This window comes from Armigeres subalbatus, chromosome 2 (assembly GCF_024139115.2).
Source record: "Armigeres subalbatus isolate Guangzhou_Male chromosome 2, GZ_Asu_2, whole genome shotgun sequence".
Classification (NCBI taxonomy): Eukaryota; Metazoa; Arthropoda; class Insecta; order Diptera; family Culicidae; genus Armigeres; species Armigeres subalbatus.
The window spans coordinates 369229882-369246122 of record NC_085140.1 but is presented as its reverse complement, the minus strand read 5'-3'; the positions used below and the strand labels follow the sequence as shown (position 1 = coordinate 369246122).

General features: G+C 37.9%; 2 protein-coding genes across 11 annotated transcripts in view; one reads left to right on the top strand and one right to left on the bottom strand.

Moving 5' to 3' along the window:
* Window positions 1-16241, top strand: part of LOC134213046 (endonuclease G, mitochondrial) — a 458875-nt gene that overhangs the window by 15709 nt on the left and 426925 nt on the right. Inside the window, exon 3 of one of the 6 annotated variants that reach the window (XM_062691563.1) lies at window positions 6016-6110. The exons of the other annotated variants lie outside the window; for them this stretch is intronic. Coding sequence (XP_062547547.1) covers window positions 6016-6095 — 80 coding nt within the window. The 3' untranslated portion in view covers window positions 6096-6110. Of the gene's footprint in view, window positions 1-6015; window positions 6111-16241 lie in introns of those variants that run through there. 6 annotated transcript variants of the gene reach the window in all.
* Window positions 1-16241, bottom strand: part of LOC134213042 (uncharacterized) — a 125980-nt gene that overhangs the window by 14160 nt on the left and 95579 nt on the right. For all 5 annotated transcript variants that reach the window (XM_062691540.1, XM_062691542.1, XM_062691543.1 and 2 more), the window contains 2 exons: window positions 3439-3577; window positions 2079-3376 (listed from right to left, as the gene is read on the bottom strand). In XM_062691540.1, coding sequence (XP_062547524.1) covers window positions 2079-3376; window positions 3439-3577 — 1437 coding nt within the window. The remainder of the gene's footprint in view (window positions 1-2078; window positions 3377-3438; window positions 3578-16241) is intronic.

Sequence of the window (16241 nt, the reverse complement as noted above, 5' to 3'; positions counted from 1 at the left end):
ATTCTTTTTTTCGTTTATTCTTTATTCTTTTATTCTTTTATTCTTTTATTCTTCTATTCTTTCATTCTTTATTCTTTTATTCTTTTATTCTTTTATTCTTTTATTCTTTCATTCTATTCATTCTTTTATTCTTTTATTCTTTTATTCTTTTATTCTTTTATTCTTTTATTCTTTTATTCTTTTATTCTTTTATTCTTTTATTCTTTTATTCTTTTATTCTTTTATTCTTTTATTCTTTTATTCTTTTTTTCTTTTATTCTTTTATTCTTTTATTCTTTTATTCTTTTATTTTTTTATTCTTTTATTCTTTTATTCTTTTATTCTTTTATTCTTTTATTCTTTTATTCTTTTATTCTTTTATTCTTTTATTCTTTTATTCTTTTATTCTTTTATTCTTTTATTCTTTTATTCTTTTATTCTTTTATTCTTTTATTCTTTTATTCTTTAATTTTTTTATTCTTTTATTCTTTTATTCTTTTATTCGTTTATTCTTTTATTCTTTAATTTTTTTATTCTTTTATTCTTTTATTCGTTTATTCTTTTATTCTTTTATTCTTTTATTCTTTTATTCTTTTTATTCTTTTATTCTTTTATTCTTTTATTCTTTTATTCTTTTATTCTTTTATTCTTTTATTCTTTTTATTCTTTTATTCTTTTATTCTTTTATTCTTTTATTCTTTTATTCTTTTATTCTTTTATTCTTTTATTCTTTTTATTCTTTTATTCTTTTATTCTTTTTATTCTTTTATTCTTTTTATTCTTTTATTCTTTTATTCTTTTATTCTTTTATTCTTTTATTCTTTTTTTCTTTTGTTTTTTTTTCTTTTTATTCTTTTATTCTTTTATTCTTTTATTCTTTTATTCTTTTATTCTTTTATTCTTTTATTCTTTTATTCTTTTATTCTTTTATTCTTTTATTCTTTTATTCTTTTATTCTTTTATTCTTTTATTCTTTTATTCTTTTATTCTTTTATTCATTCTTTTATTCTTTTATTCTTTTATTCTTTTATTCTTTTATTCTTTTATTCTTTTATTCTTTTATTCTTTTATTCTTTTATTCTTTTATTCTTTTATTCTTTTATTCTTTTATTCTTTTATTCTTTTATTCTTTTATTCTTTTATTCTTTTATTCTTTTATTCTTTTATTCTTTTATTCTTTTATTCTTTTATTCTTTTATTCTTTTATTCTTTTATTCTTTTATTCTTTTATTCTTTTATTCTTTTACAATGCTTTAACATTGCAAATTAATGTCTGTTTGTTCTTTGAGTAAACTATTTAATTTTATACAAAACTCAACAATAATTTATTAAAACTTAAAACTACGATAAATATCCTTATAATCTAACAAAAGAAATCGAAAATGGCTTGAGTGTATGGCAGGCGAACTGCTCCGTCGTTCGAGTGATTGCTGATTGTCCCTTTTGTTTCGTGCTGAGCTGATCAATATGATGCAGATTAATATCGCTCGACAACTGAAAGGTCGAGATGTCTCATTTTAGTCTCCCTTCTATGCCAAGTCGGGTGGTTTAATACCCGGAATATAGGATATTCACTTTGATTGAACTCCACTCAACATACATAGTTGGTACAACATAGGGGTCGTTCAAAAATGACGTCCTCAGTGTTTCGAAGGACGGAAAGAGGCAGACGACACACCGCCGGTGGTAAATCATTCTGAAAGCTCTTTTCAGCGTCCAATTTTTCTTGAGCCTTAAGGGCTTTTAAAAATTAAAACTGCTGTAAAAACACATTTCTTAACCGATTCCTTAGCAACAAGTTGCATTTGTTTCGGATGGATCCTTCACTCTCATGCATGTATCGTGCCCCCCCTCCCGTTGTTGACAACATATGCATATCGTTACAAATTGTTTTATGATGCTGCCACGTTTCGTATAATATCAACTTATGATTAAGGAGATTACGGTAAACAGGGATTAAAGGATTATACTGCCTCTGCAAGAATAACTGTCCAGTATTAATATGGATTTCGTATAATTATAGGACAGTTATGCGTGCAGCTCCAGTACAGCAGTTTACTAAATCTTCATGAATTCAAGAACTGGTCAGTCGAACTTACGTGCATTAACGTCCCTAATCGGTGGATGTGCATCCGGTCGGCATACTCGAGTGTCATCCGTCATCGCGTAGATATCGTAGTCCCGGTCCGGCTCGACATCAGCGTAGAAATCTAACAGCTGGTACGGTCGGTCGCACAGTAGACAATTTTCCCGCGAAATAGTTGAATACCGGTAGCTGAACGTCATACAGCGGAATCGCGACTCCGAGTAACACGTCCGTTCGCATTCAATCACCGTCGGGGTGTTCAGTGCGTACTTGACGATTCCTTTATGCAGTCGGAAGCCTTCGCTAGACTTCACGGAACACTCATCGTGTCCGGGTCGCCGCGTCCACTGGGGTCCAAAGTGTGCAACACGATCCGGGCGGTAATCCGGAATGGCTAGCGCGTTCGAATCTTCGTAACTGTATTTGCGTCCGCCGTAGCTTAAAATGGTGTTGTCCTCCGGATGGTTGTCGTTTTTCAATTCGAAGTAATTGAAACCTGGTCCATCGTAGCGTTTGACTTCGTTTCGTAGCCCCCAATAATCGGATGTTGATTTGTAAGAATCTGTTCCGCTGTGACCGTAAGTTCCGCCATAAGTACCCCAGTTTTTGTGTACGTCTTGACCGATGAGGTACGGGATAAAAGTGCTTGGTTTTTCGGAGTGCGAGGTATGTGGATATTGCGCAGGAGGTGGCGGTGGTGGCGGTGCCGAATCACGATCTTCGTATGGATGACGAGGTCTATGAAGGAATGGTCGATCATCCTCCGGATAGGAATAGGAAGGTCGGAAGTAGTCATTACGATCATACGATCCGCTAACGTAAGTTCCATGTTGTGGGGGTTTGTACTGATCATGATCGATTGATCCGTAACGGTCAATATCCCCTCCGTAGCTGGGTTTGAATGGCGGTGGAGCAGGTGGTGGATAGTAGCCCGAAGCATAGCGATCGTAGTCAGGTCGAGTAAAGGTTGGCGGTCGATACTTATCTATCGATGTAATCGGTTTGTAACGATTTTCTTCGTAAGGAATACGATCGAGTGGAGGAAACGGTTTGTAGTTTTCTGGATGGGGCCGGTAGGTGGTTGGTCTGACATAGTCGATCGATGGTCGATAAGGCTTTATGCCACAGTCCTTGCAACCATAGTTGGGTCGACAGGAGTGAGAAGCGCTTCGATCACGCTCGTAGTAGTCGTAATCTGGATCACGGATGAGGTTCGAATCCCGCTGATGGGGACTTGAGTATAGATCGATTTGGGATAGCGGTTGATCTATTAGCTCACAGTCTCCTTGACCTCGACCAGTAGGATCAAGTCTGTGAAAAAAGGATTAAAATAGATGTGTGATGGTGAGGTTTGTTTTGAATTGATGGCTTACCTGTAGTTGAATCCTTCGCATGGGAATCTGCGTTCGTCCCCACATTCTCGTTGGCAGTCTTCCACGCGTTCACAGATGAGCGTCCTCCGTACCCATTGCGGGGCAACTCGTTTCCCGGCCAGCACACGTCGGTAACACGCTAGAGCGGAAACAAGACCAACACGTTGTACACGATTAGTAATTGCATGATACATTGTCAGTCAAATCTCGTTTAAGCTGCAACACAGAAGAGCGTTAATAAATGCGAACCGTTGTCGCTTGTCGCTAGTAAGTTGCCAGCAGTCTAAACCGAAGACAATTCTGTGTGTGAAAATTGAGTTAGGTCAGTGAGTAGCCAGCCACGGCATTCACGGTCAAGATCACGGAACTTGACTCACCGCAGGCAGGGGTTGGTGTTTAGAACGCAGATAAAAACGATCCACTTATAGTGAAAACAATTTTTCCTAATTTTAATATGAACAAATGGAAAAGTTGACTTTTTATGCTATTGTTAATTATACGCTGTTTTTCATCTACTCAGTTACTGAGTAAAATTGTATTGCCGTCATTTTTTGCCAAGAAACTTATGAATAGTCTCGCTTATGACGGAAAAATACCATACACGTACGGTGACAAATACATATCAGACCCTAATCAGACAAGACATAGCCTAAAAGGTAGATACAGAATCACAAACAAATTTTAGAATTTCGATGAAAAGCAATACGACTTACAACAGACCATTATACCCTTCTTTGGCGTCAGAAGGGTAAAAATGGACGCACCCAATCAGCGTGCAACAGCCCATTGTTTTGGGCAAGCTGCGAATTTTACAAGCTGAAAAGATTTTCCTAAATGATTGCAACTACCGGTGCTGTATACGATACGAGCTTCACTACTAAAGCGCACGATCATCATGTAAAGCGTGTGCCGCACAAATTCCGCTTGCTCTTTATGAGGTGTGCTGAATTTAATTTCGATGTTTTATAAGGTCGTGAAAAAAAGACAGAACGGTGTGAGTCCATTAAACGAGTTGAATCCCCCAGAACGGAAATTCGGAGGTGACTTTTTGGGGTGATTTCACCCGTGACGAACCAGGAAGGAAGATGCTGAGGACAATCATTTGCATATACGATTTGTTCTGTTGGCTGAAGTGGATATCGTACTAAATTTCGATCTAAATTGAGACGTCAGGAAACATTCGTCACTTAGGTGCAGCCGTATCTTAGCTTTTCGCATGAACTGCTACATAATTTCTGATTCATGCATCGCTTGGCGCGGAAAGCCCGTGAACATTGTTGTTTGTGCAATAACTATTCATCTTGCTGCTACGTAGATGCAATGCATTGTAAGTAGGGAGTAGACGTGGAGAAAATTCCACCTTGCACAACATTCTTGAGTCGCTGCACTCGTGTAGCATTATTCTACTGCCGCTTAGTGCTGGTCCCATCGCAGCATAGAATTAGAATAGCGTTTAGTCTTCAGATCAGTAGCGCATGTCTGTTTTGTTGGGTACTTTTTGACAGCATAGTAGAGTTGCATTTAAAGCAGGGTCGTATTTTGGAAGTTTAGCACACATGAACACAATGGAAGAATGATTTTGAACTATCCAAAGCTGGAGACCTAACGTATGGATGCGTTTTTTCGCTAGTGCGAATTTCTTCCACTGTATTCAACTGCCTGTTTGATCGGGCATGTGATTGATTATTTGGTTTTGAATTGCTGTGTTGTTCGAAATACAGGTATACCTCGATTATATGGACTTTTTCAGTACAAAAAAGTGCATATAATCGAATTTTCCATTTAGTCGAAGCAACTTTTTTTTTCTTAAAATTTGTGTTCAAAGATTAAATTAGTCTTAATACAATACAAAAATATCTATTTAAAAAAGCTTCAAACATCAAATGGCGATTGATCTTATGAGCAACTCTACGGTTGTGCTAGAGAGCTTAATAAGCCATATTTTTAGAGCTCGATCAAATCCTCAATTTTTTGGTCGTGATGTGGTCAAATGAATGGCCCCAATAAGAATATTTGCATTGCAAAGAGTTTATAACGGTGTTAAATGAGAGCAAAATTTTTCTGCTCGGATTTCATGATGGCCATATTGAAAATGGAGCAGTATTTTCAATTTCGTGAAACTTATCGCTGAAATCCATAAATAAATGATATTTTCATCGCGTAGAAAACTTTTCCTGCTAAATTATTAGCATTGGGTGGAAAATCAACAGATTAGGTGGAGATTTACCTTGTTGATGTTATAATTATTCTCACTTTGAAGCGCTAAATTACATTGTTTGGCCGACGCGTTTATACAATCTTATTTTTCACCTAGTTTCACTTAGTCCTTTAAATTTGGGCACAATAATATACTTAGTCACGAATTATAACTACAGTGTATACCTATTTTAGTTCCAAATCAAATACTATGCGTAAAAAGAAACTTATCTTTATTCGATCGCAGAAAATTGAATTCGACGGAGAATTCAGTATCATTGTCTGCTATTGAAAATTGGCTGGATCTGACTATGGGCTCAGACTTATGGCCAAAATACAATTTTTATACAAAAATGCGTAGAAATAGTCTATCTTTTCCAGCACTTCATCACTCATCATCTGTTTGCAACAAGTTGCGTTCCTTGAGGATTCTTACTATGAATTTAAATGAATGTAAATAAGAGGGTCTATCCACCTATCAGTGCCATTTTCTCTAGTGCCGTTTGCACCTACACCTGTTAGAACCTGTTGTAAATATTTTGGACTATGTTTGTATGTTGAGGATAAGCCTCCTGTAATCCCGTTTCAAAATAAATTGTTGTAAATATTTTGGACTTTGTTCGTATGTTAAGGACAAGCCCCCCTTAACCAAAATTTAAATCTACTCGCGTTTTCAAGGACACCCCACTCAATACGAAAGTAGCGCACAACTGCAATTATTCAACACATGCTATTGAATTAATAAAAATAATAGTTGTGCATTGCTTCCGTATTGAGATTTATATTTGGATTCCGGGAGGCTTGTCTTTAAAGAAGGATCGTACTTTCCGACGGGTATAAAAACTAAAATGTCCTGCGTACTATTAAAACCGGGTTTATTTTATTGATTTTATTTTCCGTCGGTCCATTTCCTCCCGAAGACAACCGCTGATGGCAACCGACTCCATTTGAGCCCTACATATCGTACCCATTAACAAATGCACTGAGACCTTCGGTTACCGAGGGAAGGCGTGACTAGACATTTTTCGTCTTAGAAAATGCTAACGCGCGGCTGAAAAAAAAACAAGCTTTTACAAGTTTAAAACTCAAACTAAAGTTTTTCAAAAATTTCCTTTTTTGGAAATATTTCTATTCGCTACTAAGAGTTCATTATTTCACCCCACATTACAATTATGTTGGGGAGCTTCCTTTTGCGTTTCCCCAACACTTTTGTTATTGGCAGTAGCTTCTAACTGAACAACGAAATGAAGAACTAGACATCGTTACCAAAATTTACGGTAATAATTATTAAACAAAAACTAACTAGGGTAGTGAGCTAATTCCGTCCGTAGTAGGTAGTGCTTGGTTTTAAATCTAATTTATACGCTATCAACTACTTACTCTAACAAAGTTGTATGTAACACGTATTTTAGAGTTCCTAGTTTTCATTGTGTACTATTAGCGTATTGAACAAATCATAGTTTATCGAGAATCGGCAATCAAAACACCCTTCAAAATTTTTAAATTTGTCTTATGAAAATCCGTTTACGTTCATGATAACTTTCATTCGTCCAGTTTAAATTCGATGGATTGCTGTCAAATAAATCTGTTGGTATTGGTGTGCGATTTCTACAAGTACACCAAATTAGTTATTTATGCGGTATCATACCGTGTTACATAAAATAACATAAATTCAATTATTATGGCCTGTTCTGATATGATATGTGTACATTGTGGAACATAGAATAGAATATGTGTATGGAGCATGGTCGCAGTTATCCAAGAAATACCTGAAGTGGAGGCATTCAGATTTAAACCGTAACCAATGATCTAGGCTGTTTGTATATATAATGTACCCTTGGTTACATATGATAGAATCTGCATATGGAAGATCATCACGGTTATCCAAGAAATCCCTGAAGTAAAGGCTATAAGGTGTCAGGATAACCAATGATCTACACTGTGTAAATGTAATGTACCCGTTATGGTACATATGATAGAATCTGCATATGGAAGATCTTCACGTTTATCCAAAATCCCTGAAGTGAAGGCCATCAGGTGTACAGGATAACCAATGATCTACAGGCCTGTTTTGAAAATGTAATGACCCATAGTGTGTACTATGATATAATCTGCATTGGAAGATCTTACGTTATCAAGAAATCCCTGAAGTGAAGATCAGGTCTCGAGCATAATCAATAATCTATAGGCCTGTTTTGTAAATGTAATTGCCCATTGTTACATATGATAGAATCTGCATATGGAAGATCTTCACGATTATCCGAGAAATCCCTGAAGTGAAGGCCATCAGGTGTACAGGATAACCCAATGATCTACAGGCCTGTTTTGTGTAAAATGTATTGTACCCATTGTGGTACCATATGATATAATCTCTGCATATGGAAGATCTTTCACGGTTATCCAAGAAACTCCTGAAGTGAAGGCCTTATCAGGTCTGCATGGCATACAACCAATGATCTACAGGCCTGTTTTGTAAATGTAATGTGAATATAGCCGTTGTGGTACATAAGGATAGAATCTGCATATGGAAGATCTTCACGATTATCCAAGAAATCCCCTGAAGTGAAGGCCATCAGGTGTACAGGATAAACCAATGATCTACAGGCCTGTTTTGTAAATGTATTGTACCCATTGTGGTACACAAGGATATAATCTGCATATGGAAGATCTTCACGGTTATCCACGAAATCCCTGAAGTGAAGGTCATCAGGTCTACAGGCATAACCAATGATCTACAGGCCTGTTTTGTAAATGTGTAATGTCAGCCCTGTTGTGGTACATATGAAGATAGAATTCACATATGGAAGATCTTCACGGTTATCCAAGAAATCCCTGAAGTAAAGGCTATCAGGTGTACAGGATAACCAATGATCTACAGGCCTGTTTTGTAAATGTAATGTACCCATTGTGGTACATATGATAGAATCTGCATATGGAAGATCTTCACGGTTATCCAAGAAATCCCTGAAGTGAAGGCCATCAGGTCTACAGGCATAACCAATGATCTACAGGCCTGTTTTGAAAATGTAATGTACCCATTGTGGTACATATGATATAATCTGCATATGGAAGATCTTCACGGTTATCCAAGAAATCCCTACAAGTGAAGGGCCATCAGGTCTCATACAGGCATAATCAATAATCTATAGGCCTGTTTTGTAAAATGTAATGTGCCCATTGTTGGTACATAATGATAGAATCTGCATATGGAAGATCTTCAGCGATTATCCAAGAAATCCTGAAGTTGAAGGCCATCAGGTGTACAGGATAACCAATGATCCAAGCAGGCCTGTTTTGTAAATGTATTGTACCCATTGTGGTACATATGATATAATCTGCATATGGAAGATCTTCACGGTTATCCACGAAATCCCTGGAAGTGAAGGTCATCAGGTCTACAGGCATAACCAATGATCTACAGGCCTGTTTTGTAAATGTAATGTAGCCCCGTTGTGGTACATATGATAGAATCTGCATATGAAGATCTTCACGGTTATCCAAGAAATCCTGAAGTGAAGGCCATCAGGTGTACAGGTATAACCCAATGATCTACAGGCCTGTTTTGTAAATGTATTGTACCCATTTGTGGTACATATGATATAATCTGCATATGGAAGATCTTCACGGTTATCCAAGAAATCCCTGGAAGTGAAGGCCATCAGGTCTACAGGCATAACCAATGATCTACAGGCCTGTTTTGTAAATGTAATGTGCCCGTTGTGGTACATATGATAGAATCTGCATATGGAAGAGATCTTCACGGTTATCCAAGAAATCCCTGAAGTAAAGGCTATAAGGTGTACAGGATAACCAATGATCTACAGGCCTGTTTTGTAAAATGTAATGTACCCGTTATGGCACATATGATAGAATCTGCATATGGAAGATCTTCACGGTTATCCAAGAAACTCTGAAGTGAAGGCCATCAGGTCTACAGGCATAACCAATGATCTACAGGCCTGTTTTTGAAAAATGTAATGTACCCATTGTGGTACATATGATATAATCTGCATATGGAAGATCTTCACGGTTATCCAAGAAATCCCTGAAGTGAAAGGAAGGCCATCAGGTCTACAGGCATAACCAATAATCTATAGGCCTGTTTTGTAAATGTAATGTGCCCATTGTGGTACATATGATAGAGTCTGCATATGGAAGATCTTCACGATTATCCAAGAAATCCCTGAAGTGAAGGCCATCAGGTGTACAGGATAACCAATGATCTACAGGCCTGTTTTGTAAATGTAATGTACCCATTGTGGTACATATGATATAATCTGCATATGGAAGATCTTCACGGTTATCCACGAAATCCCTGAAGTGAAGGTCATCAGGTCTACAGGCATAACCAATGATCTACAGGCCTGTTTTGTAAATGTAATGTACCCGTTGTGGTACATATGATAGAATCTGCATATGGAAGATCTTCACGGTTATCCAAGAAATCCCTGAAGTAAAGGCTATCAGGTGTACAGGATAACCAATGATCTACAGGCCTGTTTTGTAAATGTAATGTACCCGTTGTGGTACATATGATAGAATCTGCATATGGAAGATCTTCACGGTTATCCAAGAAATCCCTGAAGTGAAGGCCATCAGGTCTACAGGCATAACCAATGATCTACAGGCCTGTTTTGTAAATGTAATGTAGCCGTTGTGGTACATGTGAGAGAACCTGCATATGGAAGATCTTCACGGTTATCCAAGAAATCCCTGAAGTAAAGGCCATCAGGTGTACAGGATAACCAATGATCTACAGGCCTGTTTTTGTAAATGTAATGTACCCATTGTGGTACATTATGATATAATCTGCATATGGAAGATCTTCACGGTTATCCACGAAATCCCTGAAGTGAAGGCCATCAGCTCTACAGGCATAACCAATGATCTACAGGCCTGTTTTAAATGTAATGTAGCCGTTGTGGTACATATGATAGAATCTGCATATGGAAGATCTTCACGATTATCCAAGAAATCCCTGAAGTGAAGGCCATCAGGTGTACAGGATAACCAATGATCTACAGGCCTGTTTTGTAAATGTAATGTGCCCATTGTGGTACATATGATATAATCTGCATATGGAAGATCTTCACGATTATCCACGAAATCCCTGAAGTGAAGGTCATCAGGTCTACAATAGGCATAACCAATGATCTACAGGCCTGTTTTGTAAATGTAATGTGCCCGTTGTGGTACATATGGATAGAATCTGCATATGGAAAGATCTTCACGGTTATCCAAGAAATCCCTGAAGTAAAGGCTATAAGGTGTACAGGATAACCCAATGATCTACAGGCCTGTTTTGTAAAATGTAATGTACCCGTTATGGTACATATGATAGAATCTGCATATGGAAGATCTTCACGGTTATCCAAGAAATCCCTGAAGTGAAGGCCATCAGGTCTACAGGCATAACTAATGATCTACAGGCCTGTTTTGTAAATGTAATGTACCCATTGTGGTACATATGATATAATCTGCATATGGAAGATCTTCACGGTTATCCAAGAAATCCCTGAAGTGAAGGCCATCAGGTCTACAGGCATAACCAATAATCTATAGGCCTGTTTTGTAAATGTAATGTAGCCGTTGTGGTACATATGATAGAATCTGCATATGGAAGATCTTCACGGTTATCCAAGAAATCCCTGAAGTGAAGGCCATCAGGTGTACAGGATAACCAATGATCTACAGGCCTGTTTTGTAAATGTATTGTACCCATTGTGGTACATATGATATAATCTGCATATGGAAGATCTTCACGGTTATCCACGAAAACCCTGGAGGGGAGGGCATCAGGTCTACCGGCATAACCAATGATCTACAGGCCTGTTTTGTAAATGTAATGTGCCCGTTGTGGTACATATGATAGAATCTGCATATGGAAGATCTTCACGGTTATCCAAGAAATCCCTGAAGTAAAGGCTATAAGGTGTACAGGATAACCAATGATCTACAGGCCTGTTTTGTAAATGTAATGTACCCGTTGTGGTACATATGATAGAATCTGCATATGGAAGATCTTCACGGTTATCCAAGAAATCCCTGAAGTGAAGGCCATCAGGTCTACAGGCATAACCAATGATCTACAGGCCTGTTTTGTAAATGTAATGTAGCCGTTGTGGTACATATGATAGAATCTGCATATGGAAGATCTTCACGATTATCCAAGAAATCCCTGAAGTGAAGGCCATCAGGTGTACAGGATAACCAATGATCTACAGGCCTGTTTTGTAAATGTAATGTACCCATTGTGGTACATATGATATAATCTGCATATGGAAGATCTTCACGGTTATCCAAGAAATCCCTGAAGTGAAGGCCATCAGCTCTACAGGCATAACCAATGATCTACAGGCTTGTTTTTTAAATGTAATGTACCCATTGTGGTACATATGATATAATCTGCATATGGAAGATCTTCACGGTTATCCAAGAAATCCCTGAAGTGAAGGCCATCAGGTCTACAGGCATAACCAATGATCTACAGGCCTGTTTTGTAAATGTAATGTACCCATTGTGGTACATATGATATAATCTGCATATGGAAGAGCTTCGCGGTTATCCGAGAAATCCCTGAAGTGAAGGGCCATCAGGTCTACAGGCATAACCAATGATCTACAGGCCTGTTTTGTAAATGTAATGTACCCATTGTGGTACATATGATATAATCTGCATATGGAAGATCTTCACGGTTATCCAAGAAATCCCTGAAGTGAAGGCCATCAGGTCTACAGGCATAACCAATAATCTATAGGCCTGTTTTGTAAATGTAATGTGCCCATTGTGGTACATATGATAGAATCTGCATATGGAAGATCTTCACGGTTATCCAAGAAATCCCTGAGGTGAAGGCCATCAGGTGTACAAGCATAACAAATGATCTACAGGCCTGTTTTGTAAATGTAATGTACCCATATAATCTGCATATAGAAGATCTTCACGGTTATCCAAGAAATCCCTGAAGTGATGGCCATCAGGTCTACAGGCATAACCAATGATCTACAGGCCTGTTTTGTAAATGTAATGTACCCGTTGTGGTACATATGATAGAATCTGCATATGAAAGATCTTCACGGTTATCCAAGAAATCCCTGAAGTGAAGGTCATCAGGTCTACAGGCATAACCAACGATCTACAGGCCTGTTTTGTAAATGTAATGTACCCATTGTTGTACATAGAATATAATCTGAATATGGAAGATCTTCACGGTTATCCAAGAAATCCCTGAAGTGAAGGTCATCAGGTCTACAGGCATAACCAATGATCTACAGGCCTGTTTTGTAAATGTAATGTACCCATTGTGGTACATATGATAGAATCTGCATATGAAAGATCTTCACGGTTATCCAAGAAATCCCTGAAGTGAAAGGCCATAAGGTGTACAGGATAACCAATGATCTACAGGCCTGTTTTTGTAAATGTATTGTACCCATTGTGGTACATATGATATAATCTGCATATGGAAGATCTTCACGGTTATCCACGAAATCCCTGAAGTGAAGGCCATCAGGTCTACAGGCATAACCAATGATCTACAGGCCTGTTTTGTAAAATGTAATGTACCCGTTATGGGTACATGTGATATAATCTGCATATGGAAGATCTTCACGGTTATCCAAGAAATCCCTGAAGTGAAGGTCATCAGGTCTACAGGCATAACCAATGATCTACATGCTCGTTTTGTAAATGTAATGTACCCGTTGTGGTACATATGATAGAATCTGCATATGGAAGATCTTCACGGTTATCCAAGAAATCCCTGAGGTGAAGGCCATCAGGTGTACAAGCATAACAAATGATCTACAGGCCTGTTTTGTAAATGTAATGTACCCATCATATGATATAATCTGCATATAGAAGATCTTCACGGTTATCCAAGAAATCCCTGAAGTGATGGCCATCAGGTCTACAGGCATAACCAATGATCTACAGGCCTGTTTTGTAAATATAATGTACCCGTTGTGGTACATATGGTAGAATCTGCATATGGAAGATCTTCACGATTATCCAAGAAATCCCTGAAGTAAAGGTCATCAGGTCTACAGGCATAACCAATGATCTACAGGCCTGTTTTGTAAATGTAATGTACCCGTTGTGGTACATATGATATAATCTGCATATGGAAGATCTTCACGGTTATCCACGAAATCCCTGAAGTGAAGGTCATCAGGTCTACAGGCATAACCAATGATCTACAGGCCTGTTTTGTAAATGTAATGTGCCCGTTGTGGTACATATGATAGAATCTGCATATGGAAGATCTTCACGGTTATCCAAGAAATCCCTGAAGTAAAGGCTATAAGGTGTACAGGATAACCAATGATCTACAGGCCTGTTTTGTAAATGTAATGTACCCGTTATGGTACATATGATAGAATCTGCATATGGAAGATCTTCACGGTTATCCAAGAAATCCCTGAAGTGAAGGCCATCAGGTCTACAGGCATAACCAATGATCTACAGGCTTGTTTTGTAAATGTAATGTACCCATTGTGGTACATATGATAAAATCTTCATATGGAAGATCTTTACGATTATCCGAGAAATCCCTGAAGTGAAGGCCATCAGGTGTACAGGATAACCAATGATCTACAGGCCTGTTTTGTAAATGTAATGTACCCATTGTGGTACATATGATATAATCTGCATATGGAAGATCTTCACGGTTATCCAAGAAATCCCTGAAGTGAAGGCCATCAGGTCTACAGGCATAACCAATGATCTACAGGCCTGTTTTGTAAATGTAATGTACCCGTTGTGGTACATATGATAGAATCTGCATATGGAAGATCTTCACGATTATCCAAGAAATCCCTGAAGTGAAGGCCATCAGGTGTACAGGATAACCAATGATCTACAGGCCTGTTTTGTAAATGTATTGTACCCATTGTGGTACATATGATATAATCTGCATATGGAAGATCTTCACGGTTATCCACGAAATCCCTGAAGTGGAGGCCATCAGCTCTACAGGCATAACCAATGATCTACAGGCTTGTTTTTTAAATGTAATGTACCCATTGTGGTACATATGATATAATCTGCATATGGAAGATCTTCACGGTTATCCAAGAAATCCCTGAAATGAAGGCCATCAGGTCTACAGGCATAACCAATAATCTATAGGCCTGTTTTGTAAATGTAATGTGCCCATTGTGGTACATATGATAGAATCTGCATATGGAAGATCTTCACGGTTATCCAAGAAATCCCTGAAGTGAAGGCCATCAGGTCTACAGGTATAACCAATGATCTACAGGCCTGTTTTGTAAATGTAATGTACCCATTGTGGTACATATGATAGAATCTGCATATGGAAGATCTTCACGGTTATCCAAGAAATCCCTGAAGTGAAGGTCATCAGGTTTACAGGCATAACCAATGATCTATAGGCCTGTTTTGTAAAATGTAATGTACCCATTGTGGTACATGTGATAGAATCTGCATATGGAAGATCTTCACGGTTATCCAAAAAATCCCTGAAGTGAAGGTCATCAGGTCTACAGGCATAACCAATTATCTACAGGCCTGTTTTGTAAATGTAATGTACCCGTTGTGGTACATATGATATAATATGTATATGGAAGATCTTCACGGTTATCCAAGAGATCCCTCAAGTGAAGGCCATCAGCTCTACAGCCATAACCAATGATCTACAGGCCTGTTTTGTAAATGTAATGTACCCGTTGTGGTACATATTATGTAATGTGCGTATGGAAGATCTTCACGGTTATCCAAGAAGTCCCTTATGTTAATGTAATGTACCCATTGTGGTACATATGATAGAATCTGCATATGGAAGATCTTCACGGTTATCCAAGAAATCCCTGAAGTGAAGGTCATCAGGTCTACAGGCATAACCAATGATCTACAGGCCTGTTTTGTAAATGTAATATTTCCATTGTGGTACATATAACAGAATCTGCGTATGAAAGCCGTTCGCGGATATCCAAGAAATACCTGAAGTGGAGGCCTTCAGGTCGACACGCGTAACCAACGATCTTAAGGCCTTTTCTGAATTTGTAATGTACCCATTATGAAGAGAGCATGTACCATATTTGAAACCGGAAAACTTATCTTAAGTTACGCGAGTAGATCGAAAGGCCTTACTCCAGGAATCTCTTGGATGGCCAAGAACATATGCTGTGAACGCATTTTGTTCTTTGTACTACAGAGAGCATGTACCATATTTGAAACCGGAAAATTGATCTTTAGTTACGCGTGTTGATCAAAAGGCCTTACTCCAGGGATTTCTTGGATGACCATGAACATATGCTGTGAACGCATTCTGTTCTTTGTACTACAGAGAGCATGTACCATATTTGAAACTGGAAAACTGATCTTCAGTTACGCGTGTAGATCGAAAGGCCTTACTCCAGAGATTTCTTGGATAACCATGAACATATGCTGTGTACGCATTCTGCTCTTTATACTACAGAGAGCATGTACCATATTTGAAACCGGAAAACTGATCTTCAGCTACCCGTGTAGATCGAAAGGCCTTACTTCAGAGATTTCTTGGATGACCATGAACATATGCTGTGAACGCATTTTGTTCATTGTACTACAGAGAGCATGTACCATATTGAAAACCAGAAAATTGA